The sequence below is a fragment of the Pecten maximus genome, chromosome 19 (assembly GCF_902652985.1).
Source record: "Pecten maximus chromosome 19, xPecMax1.1, whole genome shotgun sequence".
Taxonomy (NCBI): Eukaryota; Metazoa; Mollusca; class Bivalvia; order Pectinida; family Pectinidae; genus Pecten; species Pecten maximus.
This window is the reverse complement of record NC_047033.1, coordinates 22547426-22567368: the sequence shown is the minus strand read 5'-3', so window position 1 is coordinate 22567368 and position 19943 is coordinate 22547426. Positions and strand designations below refer to the sequence as shown.

General features: G+C 40.4%; 1 protein-coding gene across 7 annotated transcripts in view; it reads right to left on the bottom strand.

The window, feature by feature from the left end:
• LOC117318010 overlaps positions 1–19943 on the bottom strand; it is a 58390-nt gene that overhangs the window by 18844 nt on the left and 19603 nt on the right. For all 7 annotated transcript variants that reach the window (XR_004530288.1, XR_004530289.1, XM_033872981.1 and 4 more), the window contains 3 exons: positions 12208–12415; positions 11880–11943; positions 11384–11588 (listed from right to left, as the gene is read on the bottom strand). Coding sequence is in view for 5 of the 7 variants with exons in the window: in XM_033872981.1 (XP_033728872.1) it covers positions 11384–11588; positions 11880–11943; positions 12208–12415 (477 nt within the window). In the remaining 2 variants the exon portion in view is untranslated. The remainder of the gene's footprint in view (positions 1–11383; positions 11589–11879; positions 11944–12207; positions 12416–19943) is intronic.

Here is a 19943-nt window from a genome sequence, read left to right as displayed (position 1 = left end):
TACTGGTGGGCCACCAATAGATATAACAAACATGTCCTACTGGTGGGTCACCAATAGATATAACAAACATGTCCTCCTACTGGTGGGTCACCAATAGATATAACAAACATGTCCTACTGGTGGGTCACCAATAGATATAACAAACATGTCCTCCTACTGGTGGGTCACCAATAGATATAACAAACATGTCCTCCTACTGGTGGGCCACCAATAGATATAACAAACATGTCCTCCTACTGGTGGGCCACCAATAGATATAACAAACATGTCCTACTGGTGGGTCACCAATAGATATAACAAACATGTCCTACTGGTGGGTCACCAATAGATATAACAAACATGTCCTCCTACTGGTGGGCCACCAATAGATATAACAAACATGTCCTACTGGTGGGCCACCAATAGATATAACAAACATGTACTCCTACTGGTGGGTCACCAATAGATATAACAAACATGTCCTCCTACTGGTGGGCCACCAATAGATATAACAAACATGTCTCCTACTGGTGGGGCACCAATAGATATAACAAACATGTCTCCTACTGGTGGGTCCACCAATAGATATAACAAACATGTCCTCCTACTGGTGGGTCACCAATAGATATAACAAACATGTCCTCCTACTGGTGGGCCACCAATAGATATAACAAACATGTCCTCCTACTGGTGGGTCACCAATAGATATAACAAACATGTCCTACTGGTGGGTCACCAATAGATATAACAAACATGTCCTCCTACTGGTGGGCCACCAATAGATATAACAAACATGTCCTACTGGTGGGCCACCAATAGATATAACAAACATGTCCTCCTACTGGTGGGCCACCAATAGATATAACAAACATGTCCTCCTACTGGTGGGCCACCAATAGATATAACAAACATGTCCTCCTACTGGTGGGCCACCAATAGATATAACAAACATGTCCTACTGGTGGGCCACCAATAGATATAACAAACATGTCCTCCTACTGGTGGGCCACCAATAGATATAACAAACATGTCCTCCTACTGGTGGGCCACCAATAGATATAACAAACATGTCCTCCTACTGGTGGGTCACCAATAGATATAACAAACATGTCCTCCTACTGGTGGGTCACCAATAGATATAACAAACATGTCCTACTGGTGGGTCACCAATAGATATAACAAACATGTCCTACTGGTGGGCCACCAATAGATATAACAAACATGTCCTCCTACTGGTGGGCCACCAATAGATATAACAAACATGTCCTCCTACTGGTGGGCCACCAATAGATATAACAAACATGTCCTACTGGTGGGTCACCAATAGATATAACAAACATGTCCTCCTACTGGTGGGCCACCAATAGATATAACAAACATGTCCTCCTACTGGTGGGTCACCAATAGATATAACAAACATGTCCTCCTACTGGTGGGCCACCAATAGATATAACAAACATGTCCTCCTACTGGTGGGTCACCAATAGATATAAAAAACATGTCTCCTACTGGTGGGCACCAATAGATATAACAAACATGTCCTCCTACTGGTGGGTCACCAATAGATATAACAACATGTCCTACTGGTGGGCCACCAATAGATATAACAAACATGTCCTCCTCCTGGTGGGCCACCAATAGATATAACAAACATGTCCTCCTACTGGTGGGTCACCAATAGATATAACAAACATGTCCTCCTACTGGTGGGTCACCAATAGATATAACAAACATGTCCTCCTACTGGTGGATCAACCAATAGATATAACAAACATGTACTACTGGTGGGCCACCAATAGATATAACAAACATGTACTCCTCCTGGTGGGCCACCAATAGATATAACAAACATGTCCTACTGGTGGGCCACCAATAGATATAACAAACATGTCCTCCTACTGGTGGGCCACCAATAGATATAACAAACATGTCCTCCTACTGGTGGGTCACCAATAGATATAACAAACATGTCCCTACTGGGGGGTCACCAATAGATATAACAAACATGTCCTCCTACTGGTGGGCCACCAATAGATATAACAAACATGTCCCTACTGGTGGGTCACCAATAGATATAACAAACATGTCCTCCTACTGGTGGGTCACCAATAGATATAACAAACATGTCCTCCTACTGGTGGGCCACCAATAGATATAACAAACATGTCCTACTGGTGGGCCACCAATAGATATAACAAACATGTCCTCCTACTGGTGGGCCACCAATAGATATAACAAACATGTCCTCCTACTGGTGGGTCACCAATAGATATAACAAACATGTACTCCTACTGGTGGGCCACCAATAGATATAACAAACATGTCCTACTGGTGGGTCACCAATAGATATAACAAACATGTCCTCCTACTGGTGGGCCACCAATAGATATAACAAACATGTACTCCTACTGGTGGGCCACCAATAGATATAACAAACATGTCCTCCTACTGGTGGGCCACCAATAGATATAACAAACATGTCCTCCTACTGGTGGGCCACCAATAGATATAACAAACATGTCCTACTGGTGGGCCACCAATAGATATAACAAACATGTCCTACTGGTGGGCCACCAATAGATATAACAAACATGTCCTCCTACTGGTGGGCCACCAATAGATATAACAAACATGTCCTACTGGTGGGCCACCAATAGATATAACAAACATGTCCTCCTACTGGTGGGTCACCAATAGATACAACAAACATGTCCTACTGGTGGGCCACCAATAGATATAACAAACATGTCCTACTGGTGGGCCACCAATAGATATAACAAACATGTACTCCTACTGGTGGGTCACCAATAGATATAACAAACATGTCCTACTGGTGGGTCACCAATAGATATAACAAACATGTCCTCCTACTGGTGGGCCACCAATAGATATAACAAACATGTCCTCCTGGTGGGCCACCAATAGATATAACAAACATGTCCTCCTACTGGTGGGCCACCAATAGATATAACAAACATGTCCTACTGGTGGGTCACCAATAGATATAACAAACATGTCCTACTGGTGGGTCACCAATAGATATAACAAACATGTCCTCCTCCTGGTGGGTCACCAATAGATATAACAAACATGTCCTACTGGTGGGCCACCAATAGATATAACAAACATGCCCTACTGGTGGGCCACCAATAGATATAACAAACATGTCCTCCTACTGGTGGGTCACCAATAGATATAACAAACATGTCCTCCTACTGGTGGGTCACCAATAGATATAACAAACATGTCCTCCTACTGGTGGGTCACCAATAGATATAACAAACATGTCCTCCTACTGGTGGGCTCACCAATAGATATAACAAACATGTCCTCCTACTGGTGGGTCACCAATAGATATAACAAACATGTCCTCCTCCTGGTGGGTCACCAATAGATATAACAAACATGTCCTCCTACTGGTGGGTCACCAATAGATATAACAAACATGTCCTCCTACTGGTGGGTCACCAATAGATATAACAAACATGTCCTCCTCCTGGTGGGCCACCAATAGATATAACAAACATGTCCTCCTACTGGTGGGTCACCAATAGATATAACAAACATGTCCTCCTACTGGTGGGCCACCAATAGATATAACAAACATGTCCTACTGGTGGGCCACCAATAGATATAACAAACATGTCCTCCTACTGGTGGGCCACCAATAGATATAACAAACATGTCCTCCTACTGGTGGGTCACCAATAGATATAACAAACATGTCCTCCTACTGGTGGGCCACCAATAGATATAACAAACATGTCCTACTGGTGGGCCACCAATAGATATAACAAACATGTCCTCCTACTGGTGGGCCACCAATAGATATAACAAACATGTCCTACTGGTGGGTCACCAATAGATATAACAAACATGTCCTACTGGTGGGCCACCAATAGATATAACAAACATGTCCTACTGGTGGGTCACCAATAGATATAACAAACATGTCCTACTGGTGGGTCACCAATAGATATAACAAACATGTCCTACTGGTGGGCCACCAATAGATATAACAAACATGTCCTACTGGTGGGTCACCAATAGATATAACAAACATGTCCTACTGGTGGGCCACCAATAGATATAACAAACATGTCCTCCTACTGGTGGGCCACCAATAGATATAACAAACATGTCCTACTGGTGGGCCACCAATAGATATAACAAACATGTCCTCTACTGGTGGGCCACCAATAGATATAACAAACATGTCCTACTGGTGGGTCACCAATAGATATAACAAACATGTCCTCCTACTGGTGGGCCACCAATAGATATAACAAACATGTCCTACTGGTGGGTCACCAATAGATATAACAAACATGTCCTCCTACTGGTGGGCCACCAATAGATATAACAAACATGTCCTACTGGTGGGCCACAAATAGATATAACAAACATGTCCTCCTACTGGTGGGCCACCAATAGATATAACAAACATGTCCTACTGGTGGGTCACCAATAGATATAACAAACATGTACTCCTACTGGTGGGCCACCAATAGATATAACAAACATGTCCTACTGGTGGGTCACCAATAGATATAACAAACATGTCCTCCTACTGGTGGGTCACCAATAGATATAACAAACATGTCCTACTGGTGGGCCAACAATAGATATAACAAACATGTCCTCCCACTGGTGGGCCACCAATAGATATAACAAACATGTCCTACTGGTGGGCCACCAATAGATATAACAAACATGTCCTACTGGTGGGTCACCAATAGATATAACAAACATGTCCTCCTACTGGTGGGCCACCAATAGATATAACAAACATGTCCTACTGGTGGGCCACCAATAGATATAACAAACATGTCCTCCTACTGGTGGGCCACCAATAGATATAACAAACATGTCCTCCTACTGATGGGCCACCAATAGATATAACAAACATGTCCTACTGGTGGGTCACCAATAGATATAACAAACATGTCCTACTGGTGGGCCACCAATAGATATAACAAACATGTCCTCCTACTGGTGGGCCACCAATAGATATAACAAACATGTCCTCCTACTGGTGGGCCACCAATAGATACAACAAACATGTCCTCCTGGTGGGCCACCAATAGATATAACAAACATGTCCTCCTACTGGTGGGCCACCAATAGATATAACAAACATGTCCTCCTACTGGTGGGCCACCAATAGATATAACAAACATGTCCTACTGGTGGGCCACCAATAGATATAACAAACATGTCCTACTGGTGGTGGGTCACCAATAGATATAACAAACATGTCCTACTGGTGGGCCACCAATAGATATAACAAACATGTACTCCTACTGGTGGGCCACCAATAGATATAACAAACATGTCCTACTGGTGGGCCACCAATAGATATAACAAACATGTCCTCCTACTGGTGGGTCACCAATAGATATAACAAACATGTCCTCCTACTGGTGGGTCACCAATAGATATAACAAACATGTCCTCCTACTGGTGGGTCACCAATAGATATAACAAACATGTCCTCCTACTGGTGGGTCACCAATAGATATAACAAACATGTCCTACTGGTGGGTCACCAATAGATATAACAAACATGTCCTACTGGTGGGCCACCAATAGATATAACAAACATGTCCTCCTACTGGTGGGTCACCAATAGATATAACAAACATGTCCTCCTACTGGTGGGTCACCAATAGATATAACAAACATGTCCTCCTACTGGTGGGTCACCAATAGATATAACAAACATGTCCTCCTACTGGTGGGTCACCAATAGATATAACAAACATGTCCTCCTACTGGTGGGCCACCAATAGATATAACAAACATGTCCTCCTACTGGTGGGCCACCAATAGATATAACAAACATGTCCTACTGGTGGGTCACCAATAGATATAACAAACATGTCCTCCTACTGGTGGGCCACCAATAGATATAACAAACATGTCCTACTGGTGGGCCACCAATAGATATAACAAACATGTCCTACTGGTGGTGGGTCACCAATAGATATAACAAACATGTCCTACTGGTGGGCCACCAATAGATATAACAAACATGTACTCCTACTGGTGGGCCACCAATAGATATAACAAACATGTCCTCCTACTGGTGGGTCACCAATAGATATAACAAACATGTCCTCCTACTGGTGGGTCACCAATAGATATAACAAACATGTCCTCCTACTGGTGGGTCACCAATAGATATAACAAACATGTCCTACTGGTGGGTCACCAATAGATATAACAAACATGTCCTACTGGTGGGCCACCAATAGATATAACAAACATGTCCTACTGGTGGGCCACCAATAGATATAACAAACATGTCCTCCTACTGGTGGGCCACCAATAGATATAACAAACATGTCCTCCTACTGGTGGGCCACCAATAGATATAACAAACATGTCCTACTGGTGGTGGGTCACCAATAGATATAACAAACATGTCCTACTGGTGGGCCACCAATAGATATAACAAATATGTACTCCTACTGGTGGGCCACCAATAGATATAACAAACATGTCCTACTGGTGGGCCACCAATAGATATAACAAACATGTCCTCCTACTGGTGGGTCACCAATAGATATAACAAACATGTCCTCCTACTGGTGGGTCACCAATAGATATAACAAACATGTCCTCCTACTGGTGGGTCACCAATAGATATAACAAACATGTCCTCCTACTGGTGGGTCACCAATAGATATAACAAACATGTCCTACTGGTGGGTCACCAATAGATATAACAAACATGTCCTACTGGTGGGCCACCAATAGATATAACAAACATGTCCTACTGGTGGGCCACCAATAGATATAACAAACATGTCCTCCTACTGGTGGGCCACCAATAGATATAACAAACATGTCCTCCTACTGGTGGGTCACCAATAGATATAAAAAAACATGTCCTCCTACTGGTGGGCCACCAATAGATATAACAAACATGTCCTCCTACTGGTGGGTCACCAATAGATATAAAAAATATGTCCTCCTACTGGTGGGCCACCAATAGATATAACAAACATGTCCTCCTACTGGTGGGTCACCAATAGATATAACAAACATGTCCTACTGGTGGGCCACCAATAGATATAACAAACATGTCCTCCTCCTGGTGGGCCACCAATAGATATAACAAACATGTCCTCCTACTGGTGGGTCACCAATAGATATAACAAACATGTCCTCCTACTGGTGGGTCACCAATAGATATAACAAACATGTCCTCCTACTGGTGGGCCACCAATAGATATAACAAACATGTCCTCCTACTGGTGGGCCACCAATAGATATAACAAACATGTACTCCTACTGGTGGGTCACCAATAGATATAACAAACATGTCCTACTGGTGGGCCACCAATAGATATAACAAACATGTCCTCCTACTGGTGGGCCACCAATAGATATAACAAACATGTCCTACTGGTGGGTCACCAATAGATATAACAAACATGTCCTCCTACTGGTGGGTCACCAATAGATATAACAAACATGTCCTCCTCCTGGTGGGCCACCAATAGATATAACAAACATGTCCTACTGGTGGGCCACCAATAGATATAACAAACATGTCCTCCTACTGGTGGGCCACCAATAGATATAACAAACATGTCCTACTGGTGGGTCACCAATAGATATAACAAACATGTCCTCCTACTGGTGGGCCACCAATAGATATAACAAACATGTCCTCCTACTGGTGGGCCACCAATAGATATAACAAACATGTCCTCCTACTGGTGGGCCACCAATAGATATAACAAACATGTACTCCTACTGGTGGGCCACCAATAGATATAACAAACATGTCCTCCTACTGGTGGGCCACCAATAGATATAACAAACATGTCCTCCTACTGGTGGGCCACCAATAGATATAACAAACATGTCCTCCTACTGGTGGGTCACCAATAGATATAACAAACATGTCCTACTGGTGGGCCACCAATAGATATAACAAACATGTCCTCCTACTGATGGGCCACCAATAGATATAACAAACATGTCCTACTGGTGGGCCACCAATAGATATAACAAACATGTCCTCCTACTGGTGGGTCACCAATAGATATAACAAACATGTCCTACTGGTGGGTCACCAATAGATATAACAAACATGTCCTCCTACTGGTGGGCCACCAATAGATATAACAAACATGTCCTACTGGTGGGCCACCAATACTAGATATAACAAACATGTCCTTCTACTGGTGGGTCACCAATAGATATAACAAACATGTCCTCCTACTGGTGGGTCACCAATAGATATAACAAACATGTCCTACTGGTGGGCCACCAATACTAGATATAACAAACATGTCCTCCTACTGGTGGGCCACCAATAGATATAACAAACATGTCCTACTGGTGGGCCACCAATAGATATAACAAACATGTCCTTCTACTGGTGGGCCACCAATAGATATAACAAACATGTCCTCCTGGTGGGTCACCAATAGATATAACAAACATGTCCTACTGGTGGGTCACCAATAGATATAACAAACATGTCCTCCTACTGGTGGGTCACCAATAGATATAACAAACATGTCCCCTACTGGTGGGTCACCAATAGATATAACAAACATGTCCTCCTACTGGTGGGTCACCAATAGATATAACAAACATGTCCTCCTACTGGTGGGTCACCAATAGATATAACAAACATGTCCTCCTACTGGTGGGTCACCAATAGATATAACAAACATGTCCTCCTACTGGTGGGTCACCAATAGATATAACAAACATGTCCTCCTACTGGTGGGTCACCAATAGATATAACAAACATGTCCTCCTACTGGTGGGCCACCAATAGATATAACAAACATGTCCTCCTACTGGTGGGTCACCAATAGATATAACAAACATGTCCTCCTACTGGTGGGTCCACCAATAGATATAACAAACATGTCCTCCTACTGGTGGGTCACCAATAGATATAACAAACATGTCCTCCTACTGGTGGGTCACCAATAGATATAACAAACATGTCCTCCTACTGGTGGGTCACCAATAGATATAACAAACATGTCCTCCTACTGGTGGGCCACCAATAGATATAACAAACATGTCCTACTGGTGGGCCACCAATAGATATAACAAACATGTCCTCCTACTGGTGGGTCACCAATAGATATAACAAACATGTCCTCCTACTGGTGGGCCACCAATAGATATAACAAACATGTTCTACTGGTGGGCCACCAATAGATATAACAAACATGTCCTACTGGTGGGCCACCAATAGATATAACAAACATGTCCTCCTACTGGTGGGTCACCAATAGATATAACAAACATGTCCTACTGGTGGGCCACCAATAGATATAACAAACATGTCCTCCTACTGGTGGGTCACCAATAGATATAACAAACATGTCCTACTGGTGGGTCACCAATAGATATAACAAACATGTACTCCTACTGGTGGGTCACCAATAGATATAACAAACATGTCCTCCTACTGGTGGGTCACCAATAGATATAACAAACATGTCCTCCTACTGGTGGGTCACCAATAGATATAACAAACATGTCCTCCTACTGGTGGGTCACCAATAGATATAACAAACATGTCCTCCTACTGGTGGGCCACCAATAGATATAACAAACATGTCCTCCTACTGGTGGGTCACCAATAGATATAACAAACATGTCCTCCTACTGGTGGGCCACCAATAGATATAACAAACATGTCCTCCTACTGGTGGGTCACCAATAGATATAACAAACATGTCCTCCTACTGGTGGGTCACCAATAGATATAACAAACATGTCCTCCTACTGGTGGGTCACCAATAGATATAACAAACATGTCCTCCTCCTGGTGGGTCACCAATAGATATAACAAACATGTCCTCCTCCTGGTGGGTCACCAATAGATATAACAAACATGTCCTCCTACTGGTGGGTCACCAATAGATATAACAAACATGTCCTTCTACTGGTGGGCCACCAATAGATATAACAAACATGTCCTCCTCCTGGTGGGCCACCAATAGATATAACAAACATGTACTCCTACTGGTGGGTCACCAATAGATATAACAAACATGTCCTCCTACTGGTGGGTCACCAATAGATATAACAAACATGTCCTCCTACTGGTGGGTCACCAATAGATATAACAAACATGTCCTCCTCCTGGTGGGCCACCAATAGATATAACAAACATGTCCTACTGGTGGGTCACCAATAGATATAACAAACATGTACTCCTACTGGTGGGTCACCAATAGATATAACAAACATGTCCTCCTACTGGTGGGTCACCAATAGAAATAACAAACATGTCCTCCTACTGGTGGGTCACCAATAGATATAACAAACATGTCCTACTGGTGGGCCACCAATAGATATAACAAACATGTCCTCCTACTGGTGGGTCACCAAAAGATATAACAAACATGTCCTCCTCCTGGTGGGCCACCAATAGATATAACAAACATGTCCTACTGGTGGGTCACCAATAGATATAACAAACATGTACTCCTACTGGTGGGTCACCAATAGATATAACAAACATGTCCTCCTACTGGTGGGTCACCAATAGATATAACAAACATGTCCTCCTACTGGTGGGTCACCAATAGATATAACAAACATGTCCTCCTACTGGTGGGTCACCAATAGATATAACAAACATGTCCTCCTACTGGTGGGCCACCAATAGATATAACAAACATGTCCTCCTACTGGTGGGTCACCAATAGATATAACAAACATGTCCTACTGGTGGGCCACCAATAGATATAACAAACATGTCCTCCTACTGGTGGGCCACCAATAGATATAACAAACATGTCCTCCTACTGGTGGGTCACCAATAGATATAACAAACATGTCCTACTGGTGGGTCACCAATAGATATAACAAACATGTACTCCTACTGGTGGGTCACCAATAGATATAACAAACATGTCCTCCTACTGGTGGGTCACCAATAGATATAACAAACATGTCCTCCTACTGGTGGGTCACCAATAGATATAACAAACATGTCCTCCTACTGGTGGGTCACCAATAGATATAACAAACATGTCCTACTGGTGGGTCACCAATAGATATAACAAACATGTCCTCCTACTGGTGGGTCACCAATAGATATAACAAACATGTCCTCCTACTGGTGGGCCACCAATAGATATAACAAACATGTCCTACTGGTGGGCCACCAATAGATATAACAAACATGTCCTACTGGTGGGTCACCAATAGATATAACAAACATGTCCTCCTACTGGTGGGCCACCAATAGATATAACAAACATTTCCTTCAACCGGTGGCCCTGATAGATAAAGCAAAGATATCCCCTAATGGATGAAAGTCTACACACGACAGATGAAGCGTAATATGAAATAGCTGGTGGTATTGAATCACACAATGAAAATGCTAGACCAGCAGAATACTCACCTCATAGTGTTCCACATACACAAAGCTGTTAGGGAACACACCCAAGAATACAATGAGCCCAAGGATTCCTATAATGGCCCCAATAATTAGCAGCAAACGAGGTGCAGATGCATCACTTATGCTTTCCTTCCGCCGTAAAAAGAAGCGACCAATACTGGTAAACATTGGATTCCAATCGCCACAGGATGTACACTCATATGTCTCACTGATGAGAAATAAAGCATAATGACTTTTACAAAGTGAACTTGATGTAAAGACAACTACTCAGTGTAATTGTTACAACAATAACTTTACAGATGACCTTGTTATCATGGCTATAACCTTGACCTTACAGATGACCTTTTTACCATGGCCATAACCTTGACCTTACACATGATCTTATTACCATATTACAGTAAAGTTACTGCATCAAGTTTACTTGTTGCCATTGTTAAAACCTTTACCTTACATGCGACCTTGACCTTACAGTTGACCTTGACCTTACAGGTGACTTTACCTTTTCCTTTCCCTTCTCCTTCCTGACTCCACATCCCTGTCAGGTCGTGTTGTTTCTATTGACACTAGAACAAGTTTGGAAAAGGGAAAATTTACAAATATATTTTATCCGACATTGCAAACTAGTGCACAACACAAAAATTTATGAATTTGAAACTTTCATAAGCTTGAAAAATATACTTCAATTTTCACCTATTTGACTGCACAAAAGAGAACTTTCATACTAAATAGATTTTTTTGTCCTGCTGGCATTTTTGAGTCGATGGCAATGAAAGAACTCCCTGCAAAATAGTATCCTATGATAATTTCTAAATGACTAAGAATCCTACGAGGTTGCAGTGTATGTTGTTTGTCCTCCACTCCTGGTGGGAGTTCATCATTATAAATGTCAGGCAACACCACTGGCAAAGTGTGTTCAGGTTTTGGATCCAGACTTGCAACTGCTCCCAGTGAGGCCTCCCTGTATACCTCCCTGGTAGGCCCCTCGTCAATCGGGGCTTCTTCATGGTAGGATAATCTTCTAGGATGCATTTGTAGCTGTAGCACAAAATACAACTTCATTATACAAATTAAAAAAAATCACAGGGATATTTTCATTTAATTGTGAACAAAATTAAAGATATTGTCTATAACTAACTATTTTCACCTGTTAAATATTGGCGTTTTCACACCCTTCCAAATCTTTCCCTTAAATGAGGAATTTCACACTGAAGTCTCCAGAATTTTCCTTCACTTCAGTTACTTTTCTGTATGAAACCCCTCTAGTAGGGCTTTAGTAACAGTTGGAAGTTGGTTGACTCTGGTCCAGGCCAATTCTTCTTGACTTACAATAACATTTTAATGGCTGACAGCTTTGTATACACAGTCAACTGTTATAAAAAACTACATCTTTTTATGAACTTTATTCCAAGTTCTTACACTTCAGTTAACACACTGGACTCCAGGTTACCGCATTTAACTCAGAGTCACTATATTTGTCTCAAAATTACTACTGTACACCTGGTAATTTTTGCCCCCCGTTTGATTTTCGTCATTTTCGCACTTTGAAGATAGAGCAAATTTAAGATGAAGGCGAAAATTTCTAGCTGAATTAATAAACCATAGTACATTGGCCAAGTGCAGTCGGATCACAAACATATCCTCTTACTTTTCAACAGCAAAATCACGTACTAGGCATAGCATTTCAATTAAAAGATGATACAAAGTCATTTTTAAAATTCAGTCATTTTTTTTAAATATATAGTCCGGTCATGATAAAATTGAAATACAGAGTGGCATCAAATTCCTGCCATGGGAAAGACTAATTTGATGAGTTCACCGTTGCTTAATTGTACGTGTGAACAAGAGAAAAACTGGTCAGTCATTAGTCACGACTTGGTGAACTTACAAGTGATATTGTTTGCTTAAAATCACCCATGCATAAAGATACAACTTTAATCAATAGGGATTAAAAGAAAATCTGAGCACAGGTAAACTTTCTTTATTTCACACCTGATTACATTTCACATTTCATACTGGTAAGACAATTTGACAACTCGATAAGTCCCAAGTGTTCCGAGTGCAACTGTATTGGGAATTCCGAAAGGAATTTTTTCTATTTTACAACCGAGGAAAAGGCTATTTCTTGAAAACCATTTAGGGTGAATTAAAAACGGGGCGATTAAGTTTTGTGTTGCTCAAGGGCGAAAATAACCAGGGGCGAAAATTACCAGGTATACAGTGTATTTGACTCAGAATAACTGCATTTGATTCAAAATTACTATATTTGACAGAAAATCACTATATTTGGCTCAGAATTACGGCATTTGATTCAAAATTACTATACTTCACTCAGCGTTTAAGCATTTGACTCAGAGTTAATGCACTTAATGCCCCAGAGCTAGTGTATTTGACCAACAGAGGTGCTATATTTGTCACAAAAATACTATCAATACTATCTTTGACTAAGAATTACTGCATTTGAATCAAAACTACTATATTTGACTCAAGTTACTGCATTTGACTCAAAATTACTATATTGACACAAAGTTGTTACATTTGACTCAAAATTACTATATTGACACAAAGTTGTTACATTTGACTCAGAATTACTATATTGACACAAAGTTGTTACATTTGACTCAGAATTACTATATTGACACAAAGTTGTTACATTTGACTCAGAATTACTATATTGACACAAAGTTGTTACATTTGACTCAAAATTACTATATTGACACAAAGTTGTTACATTTGACTCAGAATTACTGCATTTGACTCAAAGTTACCATATTTGAATCCAGGTTACTGTTTTACTCTCAGAGTTATTATGTATGACACAAAGTTACTATATTTGATTCAGAGTTACTGTTTACTCTCAGAGTTATTATATCTGACACAAAGTTACTATATTTGATTCAGAGTTACTGCATTTGACTCAAAATAAATTAATTTGATTCAATGTTGATGTTTTCACTCCAAAATACACCACTCTATCCCAAGTTATTTATAATACTTGGCTTGAAGTTACTATACTCCATAATACTTGACTCCAAGTTACTATACTCCACTCCCAAGTTACTATACTCCACTTTCAAGTTACTATACTCCACCCTCACGTTACTATACTCCACTCCCAAGTTACTATACTCCACTCCCAAGTTACTATACTCCACTCTCAAGTCACTATAACCCACTCCCAAGTTACTATACTCCACTCCAAAGTTACTATATTCCACTCCAAAGTTACTATACTCCACTCCCAAGTTACTATAATCCACTCCCAAGTTACTATACTCCACTTTCAAGTTACTATACTCCACTCCCAAGTTACTATACTCCACTCCCAAGTTACTATACTCCACTCCAAAGTTACTATACTCCACTCCCAAGTTACTATACTCCACTCCAAAGTTACTATACTCCACTCCCAAGTTACTATACTCCACTCCAAAGTTACTATACTCCACTCCCAAGTTACTAATACTATACTCAACTCTCAAGTCACTATACTCCACTCCCAAGTTACTATACTCCATTCCTTAGTCACTATACTCCACTCCAAAGTTACTATATTCCACTCCAAGTTACTATACTCCACTCTCAAGTTACTATACTCCACTCCCAAGTTACTATACTCCACTCCCAAGTCACTATACTCCACTCCCAAGTTACTATACTCCATTCCTTAGTCTCTATACTCCACTCCAAATTTACTATATTCCACTCCAAAGTTACTATACTCCACTCTCAAGTTACTATACTCCACTCCCAAGTGACTATACTCCACTCCCAAGTCACTATACTCCACTCCCAAGTTACTATACTCCACTCCAAAGTTACTATACTCCACTCCCAAGTCACTATACCCCACTCCCAAGTTACTATACCCCACTCCCAAGTTACTATACTCCACTCCCAAGTCACTATACCCCACTCCCAAGTGACTATACTCCATTCCCAAGTTACTATACTCCACTCCCAAGTCACTATACCCCACTCCCAAGTTATTATACTCCACTCCAAAGTTACTATACTCCACTCCCAAGTTACTATACCCCACTCCCAAGTTACTATACCCCACTCCCAAGTTACTATACTCCACTCTCAAGTCACTATACTCCACTCCCAAGTTACTATACTCCACTCTCAAGTTACTATACCCCACTCCCAAGTTACTATTCTCCACTCCCAAGGTTACTATACTCCACTCCCAAGTCACTATACCCCACTCCCAAGTTTCTATACTCCACTCTCAAGTCACTATACCCCACTCCCAAGTCACTATACTCCACTCTCAAGTTACTATACTCCACTCCCAAGTTACTATTCTCCACTCCCAAGTTACTATTCTCCACTCCCAAGTTACTATACTCCACTCCAAAGTTACTATACTCCACTCCCAAGTTACTATACTCCACTCCAAAGTTACTATACTCCACTCCCAAGTCACTATACCCCACTCCCAAGTTACTATACCCAACTCCCAAGTTACTATACTCCACTCCCAAGTCACTATACCCCACTTTCAAGTGACTATACTCCACTCCCAAGTCACTATATCCCACTCCCAAGTGACTATACTCCACTCCCAAGTTACTATACTCCACTCCCAAGTTACTATACTCCATTCCTTAGTCACTATACTCCACTCCAAAGTTACTATACTCCACTCCAAAGTTACTATACTCCACTCCCAAGTTACTATACTCCACTCCCAAGTTACTATACTCCACTCCAAAGTTACTATACTCCACTCCCAAGTCACTATACCCCACTCCCAAGTTACTATACCCAACTCCCAAGTTACTATACTCCACTCCCAAGTCACTATACCCCACTTTCAAGTGACTATACTCCACTCCCAAGTCACTATATCCCACTCCCAAGTGACTATACTCCACTCCCAAGTTACTATACTCCACTCCCAAGTTACTATACTCCACTCCCAAGTTACTATACTCCATTCCTTAGTCACTATACTCCACTCCAAAGTTACTATACTCCACTCCAAAGTTACTATATTCCACTCCCAAGTTACTATACTCCACTCCCAAGTCACTATACTCCACTCCCAAGTTACTATACTCCATTCCTTAGTCACTATACTCCACTCCCAAGTTACTATACTCCACTCCAAAGTTACTATACTCCACTCCCAAGTTACTATACTCCACTCCCAAGTTACTATACTCCACTCCCAAGTTACTATACTCCACTCCCAAGTTACTATACTCCACTCCCAAGTTACTATACTCCACTCCCAAGTTACTACTCCCAAGTTACTATACTCCACTCCCAAGTTACTATACTCCACTCCCAAGTTACTATTCTCCACTCCAAAGTTACTATACTCCACTCCCAAGTTACTATACTCCATTCCTTAGTCTCTATACTCCACTCCAAAGTTACTATATTCCACTCCAAAGTTACTATACTCCACTCCCAAGTTACTATACTCCACTCCCAAGTTACTATACTCCACTCTCAAGTTACTATACTCCACTCCCAAGTTACTATATTCCACTCCCAAGTTACTATACCCCACTCCCAAGTTACTATACCCCACTCCCAAGTTACTATACCCCACTCCCAAGTTACTATACCCCACTCCCAAGTTACTATACCCACTCCCAAGTTACTATACTCCACTCCCAAATTACTATATTCCACTCCCAAGTCACTATACCCCACTCCCAAGTTACTATACCCCACTCCCAAGTTACTATACCCCACTCCCAAGTTACTATACTCCACTCCCAAGTCACTATACTCCACTCCCAAGTTACTATTCTCCACTCCCAAGTTACTATACTCCACTCCCAAGTTACTATACTCCACTCCCAAGTTACTATACTCCACTCTCAAGTTACTATTCTCCGCTCCCAAGTCACTATACTCCATTCCTTAGTCTCTATACTCCACTCCAAAGTTACTATTCTCCACTCCAAAGTTACTATACTCCACTCCCAAGTTACTATATTCCACTCTCAAGTTACTATACTCCACTCCCAAGTTACTATTCTCCACTCCCAAGTTACTATACTCCACTCCCAAGTTACTATACTCCACTCCCAAGTTACTATATTCCACTCCCAAGTTACTATACTCCACTCCAAAGTTACTATACTCCACTCCAAAGTTACTATACTCCACTCCCAAGTTACTATACTCCACTCCCAAGTTACTATACTCAACTCCCAAGTTATCAATTTGATTTTTTATCTTCCATGTGACAAATATTTTTGACCACATTCACATAGAAAAACAAGGTGCATATTTGGAGAAGTTGTCTCTCGGGGCTTGACCCCTATATCACTAATGATATCCTTTGAAGTGATCAACTGATTGAGGGGGCTAAACATCCTTAAAGTGATCTGGGATTTGAGAAGATTTTTATCTTTATTCCTGTTTTTTCTTGATATTTACTCCAACCTTCTTGAAGTCCTACATAACATCGAGATATCAGTGATTTAAATGAGACCATGAAATTAAATAATGTAGTTTTACTAACTTGTGTACATGTACAAAGTATAAGAAATGACAGGTAGCCTACATGAATATTCAACTCAATCTTCAATATACTGTGTAAATTGATCTCTAATACTTCCTCATTACATATACTGTTCACTATATAATCGCTTCCACCTCGATGAATTAGACCAAATAAGATTGTTCAGTTTTGTTTGTTTTTGTTGATTACTTTCTTGGTTTCATTCCAAAAATTTTGTTCTATTCTGTTTCAGTATGCATGATTTCATTCTTTTTTGTTCTTAATATCAGAAATATATTGCATTCCATTTCGTTTATGCCGAGTTCATTCCTTTCTTGTTCTGTTCTAACATCATTTAAGACTTCATTTTCATTCCATTCAATTTGTCAGTTAAAATGCTGCAGAATGCCCCTTAAACTGCTGAGCAGGAAAACAGTATTATTAATCTAGATTCACAGTACCAATTTGAAACATTTCAATAAAAAATGCAAGGATTCAGAAAATGTTTTGTAAATTGTAAATATAAATTATCTTCTACTTATGAATTATATCTAATTTAAGCAAAGGAAATAAATGGTACTGTTAATTATCTAATGTAAAATGGACTATTGTTTTACAAATATACCTATTGACAGGTATCATAATGGCATTTCTTTTAAATCTTTCATGAAAGACATATCTTAATAAGCATTATTTGATCTTCACATTTTTCTTTGGTCACAATTCACATTCCACAATTAAGCTTTCCATATACAAAATCTTTTGGCAGATTAAATTCGAGCAAAGAATCAATCAAAACCATGTGAACTTAATAATTACCCGAGCTACAGTATGAGCAGAACTCATGCATGTTTACACAAACATCATTCCAAACGAAAGTTTGCAAGCACATCAGTGTACAAACATTATCAACTCAAATTTTAGGAATTATACATTTATTGGAGAGTGACAAACAACAGATTTTGTGCAAATTAGATATAAATACACCTTGACACAAACTCTTTGTGTTAAAGTGGCATTAACTAACTACCTAGCTGGAAAACAGAGCATTCAAAATATTCGACATTAACGACATTCAAATTTTGTGTGTTAAATTTTGGTGCTTTTATGCCAGAATGCAAAAAAAAAAAAAATATATATACACAGCCAATACACCCCAATTTACGATACATAGGGTAAATTTGTCACAGGTTACATATATATATCTTGTACACAAGCTTTACACAAATGCTCAAAGTATATATAGAGGTTACACAACGTGTGGTTGTTGGATATGGAATTTATTTCACACGAGTAAGTTATTTTTTAAAAGTTACAAAAGACACGAGCTTTAGCGAGTGTTTTTTGCAACTTTTAAAAAATAACTTACGAGTGTGAAATAAATTCCATATCCAACATTTTCGAGTTGTGTGACCTGTTTCTACCACAATAATATCGGCTTGAATCAAAGGGAAACGTGGCCAAATATAATTTCGCGTATGCAAATAAAGTGTACCGGTGACGTCCGGCACCCGGTGATGTGATGTCATTAGATTATTGATGATGTCAATAACAATTGCAGCTTGGGTCAAAGTTCACCGTGTTAGCCAATCAAAATGCGTACAGAGTTTATACCACGAGTGGTATAAACAGATTGTTAATCAACAGCTGTAATGATTAAGTGATGGTCTGAGAGTTGAATAACACAGGGTATTGTGGTAGAAATTATTATAACCAACCACACCCCCATTACTAAGTGGGTGGGGCTATAAAAATATCACAGTGATGAGCACAAATACATGAGGAACTTGTTCAGGACAAATTAAATGTATGTTTTTTACTGAAACAATTTCACTATTTAGAACTAACAGGGAACATAATGTTCAATGTTCCTACAAGGGGGCCAATAAAACAGGTTATTCAGCCTTCAATACTTCTGCCAGGGCTTGAATCAAGAACCTCTGTTTAAGAAAGTCTCTAATTGAGCTAAAGAGAAATTCTCCACAGTCAAATCAGTAGAAAATATTTGGTATTTTCTGGGATGAAATATATATCATGAAATCTTGTGTGATTCCACAATTGTACAACATATGATCTTTAATGCCCAATAATGTG